A 24,234-nucleotide genomic window follows, 5' to 3' on the forward strand; every position below is an offset into this window, starting at 1 on the left:
GGATGTGGAGCTGAGAGAGTATGTGTGTGGGAGTGAAACAAGTTGGGGGGGGGAAGGGAGAGAGAGAGAGAGAGAGAGATGGGAATGAGCAAGGTATTTGGCAGGCGCAAGGTGAGAGTGTGGAACGGAAAAGAAAGCACTTGAAACAATAAATTTCTTGAAAATAAATGTGGGATCTCTAGTTCAAGGCTGAATAAAATCAGGAGGTATTTAGAGAAAAATGTAGTAGATACTTTTGTAATTAAAACTGTTGACTGTTAAATTAAAATCTGCAGCTGTGAACTGAATAAATAGTTAGTACAGCCTGTTAAAAACGTTCCAGTTTTGTGTAGTAAAACAAAGTGCTGAAGAAACTCAACAAGTCTGGCTATACCTGTGGAAAGAGTAGAAGAATCGATAATACTAGGGAAGGGAAGAGATATAAAGCATCCAGAAACAGGGGAACATCAAGCCCTATGATTACTCTCTCTGGCCTTGATCTCAAGTGTTTCTTAGAAGAACTAACAGTCACATATGGGGATATGAGCTAGATAGTCAAAGAGACAGATATTAAGGCAGGTCTGAAATGAGAGTATGGAAGTAGAGGGACAAGAGACCTAGATAAGGAATTCTAGAGGTTAAGGGCCTTGGCAGTAAAGGAATAGCTATCAACCGTATAGTAGTTAAAATAATGGATGCTGAAGAAACCAGAATTAGAAGTCCACAGATGTCTTGGGTGGTTTGTGGGGTTGGGGGACACTACAGTCATGGAAACAAGGAGAGATGTGAAACCAGAGTAAGAAATTTAAATTCAAGACCATCCTTTATCTAAATTACAACAATGAGTACAATTGAAAAATACTTAATTGTCTGGAAAGCACTTTGAAATATCCAGTTGATGTGAAGGACACGATATAAATGAATTTTTTCTAACAGAGGGAACCAACATATGACAGTGAGTGCAGGGAAGATGGGCGAGTGGAATTTGTGCAAATAAGGACATCAGTAGATATTTGATGGTTTAAGATCAGGATATAGATTGCAGGAGGTTGATGATTAGCATATTCAAATAGACAAATCTGGAGGAGATCAAAGGTATGGTTGACTACTTCAGCAGATAAGTTCTGGTGAGGGTCACATCGGGTATCAAGATGGTGAATATTAGTGGCCTTAGTCACAGTACAACATTTGGAGTCAAACCCGACACCAAGTTTGCACAATGTGGCTCAGACACAGATAGTTGCCTGGGAGAGAGATGGGAGTTGTTAGATTGGAAATAGTATTCTGTAGCACAGAATTAATTCAATTGCTTTGAATTTCCTAGTATTTAAATGATACCGTATGTCAGACAAGCAATCCGATTGTTTTAGAGACAATGCAGAACACTGATGCTGCGAAAAGGAGTAAAATGAAAAGGTAATCAAAATATAAGGCCCAGGTGAGATAAAACTAGAATGAAACAAGACTGAGGAAGACGAGGAGTCCATAATTTTGACAGAAGTTAAGATGTATGCGAGTAACAGATGTCTGTAGGACTCTGGATTTCAACTTAATGACAGGACTGAGATGAAGAAGAATATGTAAGCATGTATAATATATGACTTAAGAGTAATAGTGGGCTTCTGCAAACATGCACGCAAATTTGATTAAAACTTCCCTTCTGTGTTAGTGTTACCTCTGGTGCAAAGCAATTTTCTTCATAAATTTTATTTTGAAAATCAGATATGGAAAATACTACTAAATAGGAATATAATAAGTGTCTATTTAACAGAAGACTATATTTCATATACTTCAACATTTCAGATCATCTTTACCTGGATTCGGTTGAAGGTACTCTGTGGTTTTTGTCAGGACATCAGCCACAGCCTTGCTGGTAATATCCACTTTCTGAAAGCAAATTACAGAAGGATTACTAAAAGTGATCAACAATGTTAGGAGTGTTGAGTAAATTGCATAAGATATTTTGGGTAACGTGAGATCTAACCCTAACCTATCTTGCACTGAGAGAGCACTGGAAAAGTTGAGCCTGGAAGTAATAAAGGTGGATGAAACACTCAGCAACAGACAGACCTAAGAAGGGAAATAACGAATGATGAAGTGAAATAGGACTTTTTCTGAGATGGAAAAGATCCAGGTAAAAAGTTCTGCTCTTTATCAAAAAGGAGTCAGAGATTGCAGGCAGGGGGTTGAATCCAAAATTACAGTCAACAAGGGGAATGATACTGGGAAGGGTCATTATAGCTCAATAAATTGCCCACCAACTCAACATCTAGACTCAGGCACAAAAGAATGTCCATTTGGCCAAGTTGCTGGAATGCTGAAATTTTAATATAACCAGATCTCAGGAAAGTTCTGATCCTTCTAATGTGATAGCGCAGGAAATAGAAGTTTGTGAAATTCTCATTTAGGGTCACTTGCAATGGTTGTTAGTAAGTTAATGTGAGGCTGAGTATTGTAATATTATCTGAATGCATTAACATATATTTGCTTGGCAACTGTTGCACATTATGCTCGTGACTGATTCATAATAAGAGATATTTGAAACAATTGGTGCAAATGTTAAGAACAACTTTTGCTTAACAGGCTGGGTCTAGGATAAATTTATGTGCCAAATATGTCAGTATTTTAACTATGCATACTGAAACTGGCTGCACTTGGGTTAAATACTCATGTAACAGATTAGGTGTTTTACTTTTTAATATCCAGTAGATGGCAAGAAGTGCATTTCTTTCTTCAGCCTTTTCTACCTGCTGTCCCCAATTTTCTAACACTACATTCTTTGCAAAAAAAATTTACATTCTCAGATTTTATCCAAAAATTATCTATTGTAAATACAGTGCTGATCCAATTACTGGTACCATGGCCTTTAAGAGAAGCTTCTAGGCTTTGTTAAATTGTCAATAGCAAACTCAAAATTGACTGAAACAGTTATGGCTCGAGTTTTAATAATTGCTTTGTTGATGAAAAATTTAAAAACCACACAAACGGATGCCTTGTCATCAGAAAGGTGAGAATTGTAGAAGCATTTTGCAAGGCCAGCCATCAAATTTGAAACAAAGGTTTCTGGAAAGCATAAGCAAGTGCCAAGTAATCAAACCCACATTCAAATTATTACAATCTAAGACTGTGGAGTAGAGGAGTATCCGACGTTACACATTTTTTAGTAGTGATCTCAGGTAGAGTCTTTCTGCACTAAGGTTATCTCAGAAGTGAGAAATTATTACCTTCTAAGCAGAGTTGGACACTTTTGGAGTAGCTTAACATTGGAGCAGATCGCACAATACCAAACACTACAACGATTGAAAATGACATTGAGCAGATAAGTTAAGAAACAATTAGGTGATATGAACTATGACTTTCAAAATCTTCAGCTTTTTTTTAGTAAAAAGAGAGAAACTTGCATCATTTCAAAGTACAGGTATACTCAATTCAGTCTTTAATGGCCTGAGCTTACCACCTTGCTCCAGCACTTTGTGTATGTAATCCTTTTAAGTGCCATGGTCTTCACTTAGTTCACTCCTATCTATACAAGCAAAAGCAAAACATTTGCAGCTGTAATGTGGATTGTCATCTAAGGTCTCTCCCAAGGGCCTGTTCTTTGCTATTTTGTCTTTCTTTTCCATGTGCTGCCCTTTGATGACATCATCTACAAAAATGGAATTTGCTTCCACATACATGCACTGTGAGCCTCAATTCTCCATCAACTCTTTCAATTAGTCTGCTGACTGTATGTTGTCATAATACTTGTCTGACATACATTAACGAATGCAATTTTTACCAGCTCCAATCAAAATCTGATTCATGCTCTTTTCGCACTAAGGCTGAACGAGACTATCGTGCCGCATTATCGTTAACTATCTTTCTTACAGCTTACACTGCAACTTTGTATCACCAGCAATCGTCCTCATACATTCAAAAGTGACATTCTCCAATTTCAGTTTTTTTGACTGTGACAGGAATATGCCACTTTCAAATGTATCATAAAATTCAGTGATACCATTATCCTACTTTACAGTGGGCATGACTAATAATTAACCCTGTTTTATCACAGCATTGGATCCAGGATTGACTATAGCTGCTACAAAATACTGTTGCCAAAATGCATCAAGTTCTCCCTAATCTATTGCTTCTGTCTTCACTGTCTTACATTAGGTTACCTATCCAATTTCTTTAGATTTAATTAGCAATACACCTCCACCAAACTTTTCTTTGACTCTGGTCACTTCTGCATCTTTCTCAAACAACATGCTCACATTAGACTAATCAACTGTTCAGTCCTCACCAGGCAGGGCAACCAACCCAGCACTTATCAAGTGACTCACTTCAGTGCTAATCTTCAATTACAAGTAATACAGATCAAGAAGATCTCAAATTAAACTTAAAAACAAAATCAGAAAACAAGACTCAGCATGTTTTGGCAGTATCTGTGGAGAAAAGGCAGACAATGTTTTTGTTCGATTTCCAGCATCGACAGTTCTTCAGTTTTATATTTCAAATTAAGCTGTTCAAATTTGTGGGATCACATCTAATAACAGCAGAAATGATACAGCTTCAGCAGTTTGAAAGTGAAATGCAAAAGAATATGATGATAAATTTATCCCATTGTGTTGGATGGTCAACAGGAGCATACTACTATCTTTGTAAAACAGATTTGGATTACGATATTTTTATCGTTGATAAAACCTAATCTGTGATTTAATCTATACTGATTTTATGGTAAATGCAGCATGCCGGATTAGGTCAAATAATTTATGATGAACTTCAGGTCAAGGGGAGAGCCAAGTCAGCCTCCATGGAACAAGAAAAGTGTATGTAACTTCCTATCTGTGCCCCAAAAATTTAACAAGACCCCCCTCAAAACTGTAAACCAGAATTAGAGTGGTAAAGCTAGAACAGTAACACTAGCAAAGCAACAAAAGGTGACACTGCATGACAACCAAAATAAACCAAATGACTAATGAAAGCTGGAGCAGAAAGCTATGTGAAAACATTTTTATCAGTGGCTACAATGCTTACAATGTCTCACTCATGAGCTGTTCATTGAAGTAGTGTTCTACATCATAAAATAAGCAACCTGTGATCCAAGTTTTAATGGAGTCCACCCTGAATTCAAACTGTAAAACTGTGACAAACTGTCAAGTATAGATTAGGCAGATTTTCCCCATAGAAAGGTGAAATTCTAATATTTTGTTTACTGGGAGAGGCACATTTTGTTGAGAATTAAAGAGGATATAAGAGTAGGCAAAAACTTAACATATTTATTAGGTTGGTTAACGGGGCAGGAACCAAGTATCAAACCTGCAGGCAATGACCAGTGGCGTGCCACAATGATTCGTGCTGGGGTTACAGATATTCACAAAGTACATTCAAGACTCTGACAAAGAAACCACAGTAATGTATGCATGTTTCCTGATGACAAAGATAGCTGGGAATCTCTAATTGGTAAGGAAGAATAAAGGCTACAAAGTGAAAGAGGCGGGTTAGGTGAATGGGCAAGAAAGTGGCAAATGGAGTACAAAGCAAGAAAGAATACAATGTGAAGAATGGAAAAGCAAAAGATACTTTAAAAGATCCAAAACTTTTCAATCCTGTGGGACTTGGGTGAACTTGTCTAAGGAACACAAAATTAGTGTTATGATCCTAATTCAAGTCAGAGCCTAAAATAAAACCTGACTGGATAGAATCATAGAGGTGTACAGCATGGAAATAGACCCTTTGGTCTAACTATTCCATGCTGACCAGATATCCTATATCCTATAATAAATCTAATCCCATTTGCCATCACTTGGCCCATATCCTGATAAACCCTTCCTATTCAAATACCCACCCAGATCTCTTTTAAATGTTGTAATTGTTCTAGCCTCTATCACTTCCTCTGGCAGCTCATTCGATACATGCACCACCTTCAGCGTGAAACACTTGTCCCTTAGGTCCTTTTAAAATCTTTCCCCTCTCACCTTAAACCTATTCCCTCTAGTTTTGGACTCCCCTATCCTGGGAAAAAGTCCTTGGTTACTCGTCCTATCCATGCCCCTCATGATTTTATAAATTTCTATAGTGACCCCTTAGCCTCCTTGGAAATAGCCCCAGCCTATTCAGCCTCTACTTATGGAAATCAATTTTTTAAAGTTAATTATGGAAAAACATTCACACTAGGCTGCAGATATTCTGAAAAAAAAAGATAAGTCTATTACATAAAACAAGAGAAAAACAAATTAAGCATATAAAAAAGATTAGAAATATCTCAAGACAAATAGAAAAAAAAACTTTCAACCCACTTCCAACACTACCCGTTACAGAATTTCAAGATTTAGCTTCCTATCACAACCTAAGGTTTCTGCTTAAATAACTTCTTCTAGTTTCTGATGACTGTGGAGATAATTTTATGATTCCATGTCACGTCTGCAGGCATGAATCTTACACAATTCTGATGGCCTAAACTTTCTCAGTTCTAATAACTCTACAAAAAATCTCTTACCTTAGAAACTCCACTGACTAGAAAAAATGTCTGCTGAGGTGATTCGTTTCCCTGAATTGCATTGTACTTATTTTCTCTGAACTTAAAAAGTCTTTTTTTTAAAACCAAAACAAAATTAAATGGTTTTATTCAGTTTACTCTGTCTATTGTGAAGTTACTAGCATAAACATCTTATTCATTAACCCTACAAAGGTTCTCCCAGGTGCTAGATTGGAGTCACATGTTTTCTCACTAAGAATTGATTTAGGCTGTTGCTCCAAAATGACTTGGACCATTTTAAATGGAACCTTCACAGAACTAAACAAAATTCTTCTGCTTCTATTTTAAAATCCAACTTCTAAAACTGATAACACATAATGCACCTTTCAGTGTATTAACATTACAGGTATACTAAGCAATTAGGACAGCAAGTAGTACGTTAGCCTTTATTGCAAGGGAATAAGAAGATTTTGCTACATTTACACAGGGCTTTAGGGAGACCGCACTTTGAACAGTTTTAGTTTCCATATTTAGTAAATTATATATTTTCCTTACAAGCAGTGTTCCCTCTAATTTTCTTAGCAACCACGCATGTCTCTGAATCCCACTTGCAGTAATGATTTGCAGAAACGGAAGTCAATGCCCTGTTTGGCATGCCAACACCAATTGTTGTGCACACGCAGCATTGAAGGATTGTTGCTTCAACAAGGAGGTAGAACAAAGGTTCAGTGGATTGATTCTGGACTGAGAGGCTAAGCAAATTGGGCAAATTTAGCACAATTCAAAAGTGATCCCAATGAAACAGCAAATTCTGAAGGGGTTTGAATTATTGAAATTCTCTATCCCAGAAAGCAACCCATCATTAAATATGTTGATTTAGTCATTCAAAGGATTATGGGGAGTGACCAGTAAAATGCTGCTGAGGCAGAAAGTCAGCCAAGAAAGGAAGGTAATCCTCTCCCTACATCTCATGTAAGAAGCAGATGAAATCAAATTGACAAAGATACACAGACAGGCACTGCATCTGGACTTTCTGATATATTTTAGGCACTTACTGTTTTCCCCATCATAATCTACTTCTATTCTCCCCACCTCCCATACAGTGTATGAGTTTATGGAAATCACATACCCGCTCCATTTCTTTAAAGTCTTCATCCAGCTTGGTTCCTTCTGCACCACCAACTTTTTCACTGACAAGCTAGGGAAAACAAAATAAAATCACATGAACTTCCATATTTTAAAAAATGCAACAGCACTTACACGATCTTATGATATACCACATCATCATATAAACATTATAAAACTCTGGAAATCTTACAGCAATTAGATAGAATGCATGATTTATTAAATAGTCTAACAGCTGTCTCAGGTTTAGTGCTGTCATCCAATTAAATTCAGGGCCTGGGTACCAATAATTTATAGAAAACAACAACAATTCTTAGTTCATCAACTCAACCTGCTCTTGCCAACATGGGCAGAAATATTGTACCACTGAAAATATTTAAGATATAATCCACAGTTAGAAGGGCAAAATTTATATCAGTGCTGATACTTTTCCATAAATCCAATTTAGACAGCAACATTTTCACAAGTACTTGCTGGGAGAGAAATTCTGAAAAGTATAGCTCCATAAGATCTCATCAATTTCTCATTACTTACCATTAGAATTCCATGAAAACTACCATGCATTCGTAAAATCAGACCCAGCTGAAAACCTTGACAAAATTTGTTGGTCAAAACAAAATGAATGCATTCCTGACTTCTTTCGAAATTTAAAAAGTGGATTCTGGAAGAGCATCTTGTATTTAACCTAATGATCGAGCAATGCAATAATCACTACTAAATTTCAACCAATTTGTTTCTTACTTGGCAACAGCCTTAATAAATATTATTATCTAGCAATATCATATGAGGACATCAATGTTATACCTGTATAAGACTCAAACCATGTAATGCGCAATGGACTGTTTTGCTCCTCATTATCTAGACTTTCCTGCCACTCCTAGTTATTGTTGTGGTTCTGTTCGCCGAGCTGGGAATTTGTATTGCAGACGTTTCGTCCCCTGTCTAGGTGACTTCCTCAGTGCTTGGGAGCCTCCTGCGAAGCGCTTCTATGATCTTTCCTCCGGCATTTATAGTGGTTTGTCTCTGCCGCTTCCGGTTGTCAGTTCCAGAATAATAATAGTGCTTATTGGCACTACTATTATAGGACAAGCCAAACAGAGAACAGCCAGGGAATTCCTAGAGGCATGGCACTCATCCACAGATTCAATCAATAAGCACATCGACCTGGACCCAATATACCGACCACTGCAACGGACAGCTGGAAGTGACAACCGGAAGCGGCAGAGACAAACCACTATAAATGCCAGAGGAAAGATCACAGAAGCGCTTCACAGGAGGCTCCCAAGCACTGAGGATGTCACCTAGACAGGGGACGAAACGTCTGCAACACAAATTCCCAGCTCGGCGAACAGAACCACAACAACGAGCACCCGAGCTACAAATCTTCTCACAAACTTTGAATTCCTAGTTATTTCCAAACCAGGTTAATAATCTGCTTAGTCAATGAGCTTCAACTTGAGCAAATGAGACACCAGAAAATGAAAACATTTTCCAATGCCTCTACATAATTTTAACATTATGGAGACAACAATTGTTCACAATGTTCCAAACGCATTTTAACCGAGATGCTGTATATATTTAACATGACCTAACTTTATTCCTCCTAAAATGTCTATCACTGTTTGATTGATTGATTTCTCTGCCACACTTACACAGAGCAATTTATTGTCAGTGGGCTCAATCGTGGAAGGTAATTGATTAAAAAAAAGCTTGGAATAAATTTGACAGGCAGCTTTATGCTTGTGGTGCAATGTAAAATCTCTGTCATGATGAGGCTTAGATTGTAAACACAGAACTGAAATTGGCAGCCTGAACATATCACTCTACCCTTTTATTAGTCTCATTGAAACAGCAAAATTACCTATGAAACAACATGGCAAGTATGACAAAATCAAAGGTGCACCTATTTTTTTTCTCTTTAAGGCTGTTAACTTGTGTTAAGTATAGCTCCCTGAGTATCAGCGATTTCAACATCTTGATTCAAGTATTCAATCTGCCAGCAGAGACAATTAGTCCAAACAGGCTATGTGAGCATGGAATACATCCGGGCAAATTATCGTTTTGTCCTCATCGGATGTATGCTCTCTCATTTTTCAGCTGAGACTACTGGGCAGATCATAAGTAGGATATTTCTTTAGATTTTTTCCTTTTCTCAGCTAAGGATACTGATCAAATTCAACTCAATGACACATCAATAGACAATGCTGAACCTCCAAAATAGTTAAACCAGGGAGTCATTGAACTGTATGGCTCAGTTTTACTGTTCATTTACTAGCTGTTTAAAGCAACAGTAATTAATTAGGGAACACATCCGAGAAGAAAGCAAACTTGACAAGCCAGACTTAACCCATGTCTAAGTAGTTAAAGTCATTCAAAGGCTCACCAATTATTGCCAGGATAATACTATTGGAGACACAATGATCTTTACTAATGTTGCACAAAATAAACTTACGTTTACAAACTATTAGATCCTCAATTAAATTAGTTTGAATCTGCAATCAAATCAAAAGTTTGTGTTGAAATTGCAAAGCTACCACTGAAACTAACTACAATAAATCTTTCAAAGTGTATTGTTATTTGGCTGACAGTAGATACAAACAGTATAACTAAAATGCCATGGAAGCTGCATGCTTTGAGAAATACATTTCTAGTGTGATAACCCTCAGACAATTATCACTTCTCTATTTTGAGGTATGGGAAACAAACGTGTTCTGATTCCCCATAATGGCAAAACTAGCATTCTTCCCCTCAAAATCAGAAAAAAGCAAGCAACAAACACATGGACTTCAGACTTCAGAGTCCAAACTGCAGAAGCAACAAGTGCAAAAATGTCTTCAAATTGCTTCCATAACAACTGAGAGACCTGAAACCATCACTATTTCATTTAAAGCCCTGGTCTTCAAATCCCTCCGCAACCTTTCTAACCTTTCTGCGACTGAAACAAAAACAAAAATTGCTGGAAAATCTCAGCAGGTCTCATAGCATCTGTGGACAAAAATCAGAATTAATGCTTTGGGCCTAGTGACCCTTTTTCAGACTCTTCAACCTCTAAAGAAGGGTCACGGAATTTCAAACATCTGATTTCGCTCCACAGATGGTGCCAGACCTACTGAGATTTTCCAGCAATTTCTGTTTTTGTTCTATATATTACCCTCAGCTAATCCACTCTACTATTACAGAAGACACATATTCAGCTTGGTCCTACTTTGGGAACTTACTGACTACAGAATACACATGCTGAGAAGTTACAGCATAAACATTTCTCTAGATTTGGATAGGTCCCATCAGAAAAGAATGCAGTGAATGCAACTGCTCTATTCAAGAAAGAAAGCAGACAGAAAGCAGCAAACTACAGCTGGTTAGCTTAATGTATGTCATATGGAAAAATTTTAAAATCTAGTATTAAGTAGGTTACAGTACAGCACTTACAAAATGTTAATGCAATTAAGCAATCAGCACAGTACTGTGAAAAGGAAACTGGATTTGATTTATTAGAGTCTTTTGAGGGAGTAACAAAATAAAAGGAAATCTATGGATGTGGTATATTTGGATTTTCAGAAGGCATTTAACATGTACCACATCAAAGGTTATTAAACAAAATGATGGTTGATGGTTTAGTGGGTAATAAATTGGCATGGACAGAGGATTCGTTAGCTAAGAGGAAATAGATGGGGGTAAACAGATCATCTTCAGGTTGGAAAAGATATAACAAAAGCCACGGGATCTGTACAGGGGCCTCAACTATTTACAATCTGCATCAATGATTTTTGATTCAAGGATTAAATGTATGATTATTAAATGTTTCTGGACAAAAACCAGCAAGGAAACTTATTTGTGAATCTGGAAAGTGATTTAGATCGATTTAGATGGATAAAGTGTGACATATGAGATATCATGTGGCAAAATTGTAAACCTGTTGACTTTGGCTGGAAGAATAGAAAGGTAGCACGTTATTTAAGCAGAGATAGACTGTAGAGCTCTGTGGTGCAGAGGCACACAGTTGTCTTGGTACATGAATCATAAAATGTTAGTAGCCATGCACAGCATTGGAACTGGAAAACAAAAGGAATGTTGACTTTACTGCAAAGAGAACAGCATATATAATTTAGGGAAGATTTATGACAGTTGTACAGCACAGTTGTCTCAATTTTAAAAATTCACAAATCTGAGTTTAAAAATTATTTTTGTGTTCCACTTTTTAAAAAAATGTCTCCTGGTTCTACACTCCCCAACCAAGGTAAAGACCTTACCAGTATCTATTCTGTCCAACCTTTTAAGTATTTTGGAAGACTCAACGAGATCACAACGCCTGGCACTTATATGCTACTTGTCAAGCCAAGCCTGGATATCATCCAAGTCTTGCTGCATTTTAACACGGACTGCTCCAATATCTGAATTGTTGAAAATGATGATTGCACAATGTGGCTTCTGACCTTGTGATGGAGGGAAGATCATTGATGAAGCAGCCAAAGATAGTTGGGCCTTCAGCATATATCATGGAACTGAGGTAACTGAAATCCAGCAATGTTTTGTGCTAAGTATAATGCCAACCAATGGAGCATTTTCCATAATTTCCGCAGACTCCAGTTTTGCTGGGGCTCCTTTATTCCAAACTCTGTCAAATGCTTCTCGATGTCAATAACAGTCACTCTCACATCACCATTATAGTCCAGCTCGTTTGTCCATATTTAGACAAAGGCTGTAGTGAGTTCAGCAGGAGTCTTTGGCAGAGCCCAAACTGAGCATCAATAAGTTCATTCTTTTGTGAGGGCTACTTGATACTAGTTAATACCCATTGTTAGCACATGATGCAGTGTAAAAGTACTTTGCAAGAAACTATTTTGTATTTGTATTCTAAAGGAAGTACAGCTTTAATTGTGACACCCCATTCCTGAACCTAAGCTAGTCAGCAAAGGCAAGCATTAATTGTGACCCCCAGTCTTGAACCTATGCTAGTCAGTAAAGGCAAGCTTTAATTGTGATCCCCATTCGTGAACCTATACTCATCAGTAAATGAGAAGATTTGTGGGCCTGACACTTTCCTGTATTATTTTACTATCCCCATTAAAAGAAACGTGTACGAAAAGGGAAAAGGTCATGGACGATTACTGTATTTGTTGTTCCAAATAGCACCCGGAAATGAGAAGTCAAAAACATGTAATTTCCTTGCCAGTTCCAGTCCAACTAAGAATGGGAGCTCACACACAAAGCATCATTTATTTAGTATAACCGATTTCCATCCCAAAGGGAAAGGTGAAATTACTTGTGTGAGAAGGATGAAGGATGCTTTTCAAAATGAATTAACTGTTTAGACATGTTACATTACATCTTCATGGCAAGTGGGATTTCAACCCAGACCTCAAGCTCAGAAGTAGGAACACAGCCATCGAGGCGCTCTTAAAAGAAAATGGATTAATAATCATAATCCTTATTGATTGCACCACTACCACCTGCAAGCCACACACCATCCTGACTTGGAACAATATCACCTTTCCATCACTGTCACAAGATCAAAATCAATTCTAGTTGTAATATGTAGAGAAGGAGGAGCAAGAGGATCCAGAGATAGTCAGCATACTAAACAAATGGGAGGGGAGGATCCTGCAATAGTCACCAGAACCTAAACAAGTGTGACAGTGGGGGACCCTTTGCTTCAGAAATAACATGAGAGAACACACAAAATGAAGACCAGGCTTACATGAGAAGGGCAGTGCAGTAGACAGCACCCTCAACCTATTTCTATCTCTGATTTCTATTTCTGATCTGAAATGTAATATCATAGAAAAAGGAGGTGACTGCTAGGTATTTCTTCTGTCTCTCCTTTGATTGGCTCCGTGGTTTAATTCAGAAGACATTACTCCAGCTAATGAGTACAGTTAAGAAATTTAGTTTTTCAATATTCAACATCCAAATTAATTGATTAAATAGAATAGAAATGGCTGGACAGGTGATGTTTTACAGCTGTAGTACGTGGAAGGTGCTGAACACCAGTGTGATCCACAGTGACAACATCTACAGCAAGTGTTGGCTGCTTGAGGAACATCGTGTCAGATTAAATGAGTTGGAGTCTTGGCCATGGACACGGTGACCCGTAGGGAAGGGGAGAGAAGCTGGAAACTTTGAGGAGACAGTAACGTGCATTATACTAAATGCAGTAAATTTGGGCCATTATCAGCAACAAGTGGATGTGTATGCAAGTGAGGCAGACTTAGGATCCAGAATTTAGCTTTGGAGAAGCCTCAGCCAGGGCCCTCAACTCATAGGTATGAGGTTCTTACTCCCAGCATAGATGAGGACACAGACTGTACGAAGTACGAATGAACTGACCACACCACCATGCTACAAAGTCACGTATGAGTGGCTGGGGTGGAGTGCAAGGAGCAGTGATAAGGGAAATGTAGCAGTAATACAGCATAGCATAGTGAGGGCAAAACATACTGCTCTCTGCAGCAAAGACAGAGTCCCAAAGGTTATGTTGCATATCTGGTGCCAAGGATCAGGATATCACATATGAGCACCCAAAGATAATGATAAGGAAAGGAACTTGAAATGGGAGGGGCAGGATCCATTCATCATAGTCCATGTGGGTACCCATTACATAGGTAGGGCGAGGAAAAAGGTTCTGCTGAGTCATTATGAGCAGCTCGGCGCTAAATTGAAAAGGAGAACCACAAAGATAATAATGTCAGGATTACTACATGAGCCAAGTGTAATTGGCATAGGATAAATAAGGTTTAGGAGATAACGGCATAGATTAACATTGGAATAGCTTTCAATAATGGGCATTGGCTCCATGACTGAATAAAGAGAGAAAGCTGCTCCACTGTAATGGATTTCATTTGAATTATGCTGGGACCAGTGTCGTGGTGAATCCTTGAACAGAATGTGGATGGGTCTTTAAACTGATCAGAGGAGAGAGTGGGGATGGGCTCAATTTAAAAGGAATAAGAGAGCAGACACGTAGGAGATTGACGAGGCAAACGATAACAGAAGGGTGACAGAAAGGGTCTGAAAACAAACACAGAAGGGTGCAGCAGAAATTAAAACCAAAGAAAGAAAGAATGGTAAAAGACAAAGCTTAAGGCTCTTTAGCTGAATGCACACAGTTTGTAACCAGATAAAGTTAAGTCGCCATTGTCTTATGGGACCACAGGGCTGCTCTCTTATTAGAGAGTTTTGACTGTTGGTCATTAAACCAGAGGATCTCCACAACTCAGGCAAGAGAAGACGAGTCCATCATAGTAACCTCAGCAGGTAAGCGAACTTTACCCATGCTGCTGGCATCAGTTTACATCGAAAACCAGCTGTACACAGATGCATTGACAGTGCAAAAAGATATAAATGAATTCCGCTTTTTCAGAGAAGTAGTTGCGCAGTGACTAAGACTGGAAAATCAAGTTTCAAAGGTGCTCCAGACAAATAGGCAAAAAGGAAAAAGAGATGGGGTTACTTTGTTCATCAAGGTTGGCAGAAGTACGGTGATGAATTGTGATATATGTGCAATAGACGAAGATGTGGGATCAGTTTGATTGTAAATAAGGAATAGCAAGGGAAACAGAGGAGTGGGAATCACCTACAGACCTTTAAAGAGTGGCCTCACTATAGTACAGGAAAGAAATCAGAAAATAATAGAGGTGTGCAAGAAGGGCACTACAATTGCCACTGATGATTTTAACGTGCCTGTTGACTGAACAAACCAGATGGACTAGGGGAACATGGAAAATGGATTTGTATAGTATGTCAGGACTGTTTCTTAGAGCAGGACATTATACAACCTGTCGAAATAGGCTATTTTAGATGTAGTGAAGTGTCATGAAGCAAGATTAACAAGAAAATTTATAGTTCAGGATCTGTTGGGTGTAGACATCATAACATGGAAGAATTTCAAATTTAGTTTGAGGGAGAGCAAGTTGGGTCTCAAACGAGTGACCTAAACATAAGCAAGGGCAATTATAGAGACACAAAAGTGTCTAGAGCAGGCAGGAAAGATAAACTGAAATGGGAATTAGTGGGTGAGCAATGGCACACATTTAATCAGAATTGCACAAAATGATTTCAGACAAAATGGGAGGAGTTGATGAGAAGGATGGACCACTCAGGATAAACAAAGGCAGTCAGGGAGAGAATCCAATCAAAAACTAGGACATACAAAGCAGCAAACATCAATTGCAGGTCAGAGGATCGAGATATTTTGTTTAGGAACCAGCAGGAGATAACTAAAAAGAAAACTGACAAGAAATAAGAAAATACATAGCAAGAATTTCTATGGTTGTAGAAAAAGAGAACAACTTAAGTAAGCATAGGCCCTTTGGAGGATGTGACTTGAGAATTAATAACAGGGAACAACAGATCATTCCAACTATTACTTGCATCAGTCTTTATGATGGAGGACAACATAAATGTCCATAAATACCAGTTAAGCAAGATGTTGACAGTGGAAACATCTTGGAACAATCTCTATCATGAGGAACAAAGTATCTGACAACCAATGGTGCTTAGAATCAGACAGTCATATAAATGTACAGCACAGAAACAGACCCTTTGGTCCAACTCATCCATGCTGACCAGATATCCTAACCTAATCTAGTCTCATTTGCCAGCACTTTGCCCATATCCCTCCAAAGCCTTCCTACTCATATACCCATTCACAGTGCTTAGGAGCCTCCTGTAAAGCGCTTCTGTGATCTTTCCTCCGGCATTTACAGTAGTTTGAATCTGCTGCTTCCGGGTGTCAGTTCCAGCTGTCCATTGCAGTGGCCGGTATATTGGGTCCAGGTCGATGTGCTTATTGATTGAATCTGTGGATGAGTGCCATGCCTCTAGAAATTCCCTGGCTGTTCTCTGTTTGGCTTGTTCTATAATAGTAGTGTTGTCCCAGTCGAATTCATGTTGCTTGTCATCTGCGTGTGTGGCTACTAAGGATAGCTGGTCGTGTCGTTTCGTGGCTAGTTGGTGTTCATGGATGCGGATCGTTAGCTGTCTTCCTGTTTGTCCTATGTAGTGTTTTGTGCAGTCCTTGCATGGGATTTTGAACACTACATTGGTTTTGCTAATGCTGGGTATCGGGTCCTTCGTTCTGGTGAGTTGTTGTCTGAGAGTGGCTGTTGGTCAGTGTGCTGTTATGAGTCCTAGTGGTCGCAGTAGTCTGGCTGTCATTTCGGAAATGCTCTTGATGTATGGTAGTGTGGCTAGTACTTTGGGTTGCGGCATGTCCTCGTTCCGTTGTCTTTCCCTTAGGCATCTGTTGATGAAGTTGCGCGGGTATCCGTTTTTGGCGAATACATTGTATAGGTGTTCTTCTTCCTCTTTTTGCAGTTCTGGTGTACTGCAGTGTGTTGTGGCCCTTTTGAATAGTGTCTTGATGCAACTTCTTTTGTGTGTGTTGGGGTGGTTGCTTTCGTAATTCAACTACGAACTAGCCACATCAAGAGCATTTCCGAACTGACAGCCAGACTACTGCGACCACTAGGACTCATAACAGCACACAAACCAACAGCCACTCTCAGACAATAACTCACCAGAACGAAGGACCCGATATCCAGCATGAGCAAAACCAATATAGTGTACAAAATCCCATGCAAGGACTGCACAAGACACTACATAGGACAAACAGGAAGACAGCTAACGATCCGCATCCATGAACACCAACTAGCCACGAAACGACACGACCAGCTATCCTTAGTAGCCACACATGCAGATGACAAGCAACGTGAATTCGACTGGGACAACAATACTATTATAGGACAAGCCAAACAGAGAACAGCCAGGGAATTCCTCGAGGCATGACACTCATCCACAGATTCAATCAATAAGCACATCGACCTGGACCCAATATACCGACCACTGCAGCGGACAGCTGGAACTGACAACCGGAAGCAGCAGATTCAAACCACTACAAATGCCGGAGGAAAGATCACAGAAGCGCTTCACAGGAGACTCCCAAGCACTGAGGATGTCACCTAGACGGGGAAGAAACGTCTGCAACACAAATTTCCAGCTCGGCGAACAGAACCACAACAACGAGCACCCGAGCTACAAATCTTCTCACAAACTTTGAATACCCATCCAGATGCCTTTTAAATGTTGTAATTGTACCAGCCTCCACCACTTCGTCTGGCAGCTCATTCCATACACATACTATCCTTTTCATGAAAACGTTACCCCTCAGGTCCCTTTTAAATTTTTCCGCTCTCACCCTAAACCTATGTCCTCTGGTCTAGGACTCCCCCATCCCAAAGAAAAGTCCTTGTCCAGTTATCCTATCCACACCCCTCATGATTTTATTAACTTCTATAAGGTCACCCCTTAACCTCCGAAGCTCCAGGGAAAACAGCCCAAACCTATTCAGCCTCTCCCTATAGATCAAATCCTTCAATCCTGCCAATATCCTTGTAACTTTTTTCTGAACCCTTTCAAGTTTCACAACATCCTTCTGGTAGGAAGGAGACCAGAATTGCATGCAATATTCCAAAAGTGGTCTAACCAAAGTCTGTACAGCCGCAACATGACCGCCCAAATCCTATATTCAATGCTCTGACCAATAAAGGAAAGCATACCATATGCCTTCTTCACTATCCTATCTACCTGCAACTTCGCTTTCAAGGAACTATGAACCTGCACTCCAAGGTCTCTTTGTTCAACAACACTCCCCAAGACCTTACCATTAAGTTTACAAGTGCTGCTCTGATTTGCTTTTCCAAAATGCAGCACCGTGCATTTATCTAAATTAAACTCCATCCGCTGCTCCTCAGCCCATCTGATCAAGATCCCATTGTACTCTGAGGTAACCTTCTTTGCTGTCCAAAACACTTCTAATTTTGGTGTATCTGCAAACTTACGAACTATACCTCACATCCAAATCAATTATGCAAATGACAAAAAGTAGAGGGCCCAGCACTGATCCTTGTGGCACTCCACTGGTCACAGGCCTCTCGTCTGAAAAGCAACCAACCACCACCACCCTCTGTCTTTTACCTTTGAGCCAGTTCTGCATCCAAATGGCTAGTTCTCCCTGTATTCCATGAGATCTAACCTTGCTAACCAGTCTCCCATGAGGAACCGTGTCGAACAGTTAATAGCATGTGATGGTCTGCATCGAAGAGTTTTAAAGGAAGTGGTTGCAAAAGTAATGGAAGTTTTGATCAAAATATTTCAGATGTGTCTGGATTCCAGGAAGGTTCCAGGAAGGCATGTGGACATGAGGCATGTCCACATGCCTCAGCCCCAGCTCATCTGCAATGTCAGCTACCATTACTGCTTGAAAAAGTAGTTAATTTAACAATACTAACAATGATGGTCAGGTTACTTGCCTTTAAAAAGGTGCAACAATCCTTCAACAATCCTTGGATTTTAAAACTGTTCTCTCCCCTCTCCCTCCCCCATTTTGGTCCACAAGCAAAAATATACAAAATAACATGGACTGCAGTTGTTCAAGGACATAGCTCACCACTATCATCCCAAGGATAATTCCGTTTAGGGAAAAAATCCTTTCTTGCCAGCGACATCCACAGTTCATGCAAGAATAAAACAACTTCAGAATAAGCACTTAAAAATTCATTATTTCACATCCGTAATTCTCTTGTACAATCTGAAAATCTGAAGATTTTAGAATGAAGAAATTCTCCAGTAGTTTTTCCAATTTTCATCCTTCCCCACACAAAGAATTTCATCCTGTTTTCAATAGGCACCTGTCTTCCAGCAACCTTTGTGTGCAAGTCTACATTGCAAGAGCAGCATTTTCCAATTCAGGCTAATGGCAGAAAACCAAATTTCAAGGGTGGGGCACAAAGTCACAGAATCAAACCAGTTATTGGAGTATTTAAAGCTGATATTGGCAAGTTCTTCATAAAGCCAGCAGTCATAATATGGACTAAGATGATGCAAAATTACTGGATCTTGAATGAATTGAAGGAATTGCTAGATTGGCAAATGGCCAGCCTCACTGTAAATATATTGTGAAATAAATCTCGACAGATTCTTATATGTCCACCATCTGCGTCATACAGCACGGAAACATCCTATGCTCCAACTCGTCCATGCCAGCTAGGTATCCTAAACATTCTCAATGCACAAGGCCCTATTCTGAGCTACACCATGGCCCACATAATCTTTCATTAGACAGTCCACACACACTCAAAGACTTGGATCACATTACAAAATAAATTAATTGAGCTTTTTTTTTAAAAAAAAGAACTGCAGTAGCAAAGCATTTGTTATTTTAAAACACTTTTAATGAACAATGTTTGGTCAGTTTTTTCATATGTCCTGTGAATTTTTCCCTCATCATATTTTGTGTTAAAAACTCAATTTTCAGCATGTTGAGTGGATAAACTAGTTACACAACACTCATCACCTAGATCCAAAGAGCACAGGCCGTATAATGGAAGGATTTCAGAAGGCCAGTGGCAAAATTTGAAGAGTACTTCTTACAGAACAAGGAGACACAAAGCACCAAAATTTTAAAAAAAATCTATATTTTATATACATATAGATATACACACAAATAAATATATACAAATATATAAAAAACTATATAAATATATTAAAAATATAAAATTCTTTCAACTTTGTGTGTGACTGACAAATTTATTTCAGGACCACACATATATTTTAAGTCCAGTGTTGATGCCCACTTCACAATACTTCAGTATCAATTCAGAATTAAGTCTGAACTAATTTCAATAAGATGTTTGACCATATGCGTATTGTATTTCAGCACCAGTACTGTGTAACAAACCTCTTATTTCTGACCTTCAGTATTCACTGTGAAACCTGCCTAATGTTGATTTCAGCAGGAACATACTGAACATAAACTTCAATTAGTTAGAGAAAAGCATTGTCTACAATTTTAACCACACATGCTGATAACTGTTATCTGAACAGGACCAGTGGGAATTTCAGGCAAAGTGAGAAAAAAACCTGGCAGAGTACTACCTGGCAGGGAACACAAAAGTGCAGTGCTTATTGCTTAACAGAAGAGATCAAATAACATTGTTTACACCTATCACTAGTAACTGTGGAAGCAACTTCAGATAATGACTTTGCAATGTCATGATAAACCTCTACTCAGTACTTTTTTTTTCCATAGTACTGGTATACTTAAGGTAAATCGAGAAATGTTGCAGGTTGCAAAAAAGACAGCCTCCTCTGAAATGGCCTTGAGGTAGTGTAAGAGTATGCTTGATGCTGAATTTCTCAAGTTGAGTATATGTCAGTCATTTGACTATTTCAGTGAAAAATACTGATTTTATTGCTCAAAGTCTTTTATTTCCATGATCAAGCATTTTGAAACATAGTAATTATAACTTCAAAAAATACAATATCACTTGTAACATACTTCACATTACACAAATTTACATGCTTTTACAACATGTGTCCGAGGACTTTTAGGCCAGGCGAACTAAGGGCAACTTTTATGGATTAATTACATTTCAAATTAATCAATCTTCTCATTGCAGAAACTAGTATGACATCTTGTCAGTCTTGACAACTTATTTATTAAAAATGGCATTTAAACACAGCACTTTACAGATACTAACTTGACTCGCACTTTTATTTCACAACAATGCAAACTGCCAAAGCTATTACAATGCCAACTTTGCACCTTTGCCAGCTTCCACAGAAAACCAAGTACAAAGCAAAAGGACTTAAAATACACCCACACCACTCTTAAATAACACCAGTATGGCAAAGAAATTTCTTGTGTGAGTGAAGACGCAACTGTTCTACTGGCTTTATTAATATTAGAGAGCTCAAGGTAATAAAAGGGAAATTGTGAAAATTTAAATTTGGCTTTGTAAAGTTTCTCTCTTAGGCAATTTGTTATATTAGATAGGATAGAACCTATGGCACAGAAACAGACCATGCAGTCACAACTAGTCCATGTGGTGTTTGTGCTCCACTCGGAACTCCTCCCATCTTATATTTAAATCTAGTTTAGTAACCATTAGCAGTCTACTTTAAATGCATCAATACAATTTGCTTGCTATTGGTATCCACTTCAGAATTCTCATCAGTGTTCAAATAAAGATATTTCTTCTGAATTCCCTATTCAATTTCTTGGTTACTACCATATATTGATTGCCCAAGTTACATTCTTCCTTACAAAAGGAAACATTTTCTGTGTATGACTCTACTCAAACCCTTAATAAATTTGAAGACATGTTCAGTCACTCTCTCCCTCCTTCTCTCAGATGTGAAAAAATGAAAGATTGAGCTGTCAATCCATATTTGATTTATATATGAATATAATCATGCATTTCTAGTATCAACGTTGTACAACTTCCTTGCATTCTCTCTGATGCTTCTATAATCCTTTTAATAATATGGCAACCTGACTGAACACTACTCCAAGTGTAGTCAAATTCAAATTTAATGCAGATGCAGCCTAACTTCACTAGCTTTGAATTCTATCCCTCTAGAAAACAAAATTTTGTTTTATGGTGTTGCTAATTATTGTAACCAGGCCCAACTATATACAGGCAGTTCTCCTATAATGAGATGCTTGCATTCTTGTGCAACCCTGTATGATAGAAAAACCGCTCCTTAGAAACAGCACTTAAAGTGTTGGCGATGCAATCACATTACAGCCAACACATGGTTTAAAAGTTCACACTTTACAAAGTGCTCCCAAATTGTCAATCACAATATAGTGAATGCACATTAACGAAATACATTTTATAGCAGAATGACCTGTATATGTTCTAATCAAATTCTTCAGAGATGATATTACACACCACTGGAGCAGGTGGGACTTGAACCTCTGGTTCCTAGTTCAGAGGTAGGCACACCACCACTGTGCCACAAAAGCCGTGCCCCCACTCAGATCCAATTAGAATTTAAATCGGCCAACACATCTGCAATAATTGGCAAGTAGAAGAAATATGGCTGATAGTCTTACAATATAAAACTGCTTGATATGAACACCCAGGCTTAAGTTCTGCAGCATCTGTATTCCTCATCTTGAAGATCCCAAAATTGCTTCACTGCCTATTTGTGTTATTTGAAAAGTGTTTTGACTTCACTGTAATCTAAGACTTATAGGAAAACAGTACTTTTATAAGGATTGTTTGTTTATTTGAGGGCAAGCCACTCAATCATAGTCAAGGAAACTTCACCAGCTGTAGCAGACAGAAGGAGTAACTGGGAATTTGGGTCAAAAAGGTAAATTCAGGACAGAGAAGGAAAAAGGTACTTCAATTAGGATTTGTTGCAAGAAGTAAAGTCTCCACTGCAGGCGGGGAGGCATGGATCGAGTTCCTGCCTCCACAGTATGATGTCACAAATGCAAGAAAATCAGCTGATTGGTAATATGTCTTGGTTAGTATTTCTAATCTTAAAAATCAAAGTTGAATATTTAATTTGTGTTTAAAGTTCTATATTTGTTTCTTTCATTTTCTAAGAAACCCATGTTAAATTTTCATACTAAGTCCATACATATTCTATGGCTAAAAAAGTTATCAGGAGGTACAGAATGTTTGGTCAGAAATGCCAATTGGAATGTATGTTCTGCAGTATGTCAGAAGTCATAGACAAATATGTGTCACAGGCAAGCTCACTGCAGGAAGCGTCTCTACTGCACAAGCTTGACCTCCACGTTTTGAAACTTCAACAAAGACTGGAGTCAATATTTTTTTATCCACAAGGCAAAGGACTACATGGATAGCATACATAGAAAGATGGCCACATCACTGATCAGAAGTTTATAGGCAGAGAGAAAATGGTAACTAATAGGCAACCTAAGAAACCACACGTGTATTGAAAGAGCCCGTCTGAGTCTATAATGTTTGCTAAATGATTTTCCACTTTGGGAACTGTTGAAGATCTTAGGTGCTCGGAGGATTGAAATTAAAGCCAAGCCCATGACAGCACAGGCAACTCAGCAGTACAGGGGAGGAGGAAGAATAATGGAACAATAGTTGTAGGGGATACCATAGGTGGGAATCATGCAGGTATAACAATATGTTCCCTTCCAGTAGCCAGGATCAAGGATGTCATATAACAACTGCCAAGACATCCTTCTATGGGAGGGGAAATCGTCCAGAAATCGTGGTCTGTACTAATCAAAGATTTCAGCAGGAAGAGACATGAGATCCTGAAGGCAGATTTCAGGGAGTTAGGAAAAAATTTTTAAAAAGGCCCTCAAGAGCAGTAATTTCATCTCCCATTGCCAATTGCTAGTAATCAAAAGAACAGGAAAATTGATCAATTGAATATAATTGAAGGAGGAAAAGCATCAAATTTCTGAGTCATTTAGATCTGAACAAGCTGGACGTGTGATGTCTTCACAGGACTAGGACTGGCATCCACACAGGGACATACACAAGTATTTTTGATGATTTGGAGATGCCGGTGTTGGACTGGGGTGTACAAAGTTAAAAAATCACACAACACCAGGTTATAGTCCAACAGGTTTAATTGGAAGCACACTAGCTTTCGGAGTGACGTTCCTTCATCAGGTCCACTCTGACCTTAAATTTACCTGGACCATCTCTGACACCTCCCTCCCCTTCCTGGACCTCTCCATCTCCATTAGTGACGACCGACTTGACACTGACATTTTTTACAAACCCACCGACTCCCACAGCTACCTGGATTACACCTCTTCCCACCCTATCTCTTGCAAAAATGCCATCCCATATTCCCAATTCCTCCGCCTCCGCCGTATCTGCTCC

At 38.7% G+C, this 24,234-nt stretch overlaps 1 protein-coding gene across 2 annotated transcripts in view; it reads right to left on the reverse strand.

Moving 5' to 3' along the window:
• sh3gl1b (SH3-domain GRB2-like 1b) overlaps positions 1–24,234 on the reverse strand; it is a 137,030-nt gene that overhangs the window by 46,724 nt on the left and 66,072 nt on the right. For both annotated transcript variants that reach the window (XM_043720970.1, XM_043720969.1), the window contains exons 2-3: positions 7,566–7,634; positions 1,794–1,866 (exon numbers count right to left, since the gene is read on the reverse strand). In XM_043720970.1, the coding sequence (XP_043576905.1) occupies positions 1,794–1,866; positions 7,566–7,634 (142 nt within the window). The remainder of the gene's footprint in view (positions 1–1,793; positions 1,867–7,565; positions 7,635–24,234) is intronic.

The sequence above is a fragment of the Chiloscyllium plagiosum genome, chromosome 31, assembly GCF_004010195.1.
Source record: "Chiloscyllium plagiosum isolate BGI_BamShark_2017 chromosome 31, ASM401019v2, whole genome shotgun sequence".
Lineage (NCBI taxonomy): Eukaryota > Metazoa > Chordata > Chondrichthyes > Orectolobiformes > Hemiscylliidae > Chiloscyllium > Chiloscyllium plagiosum.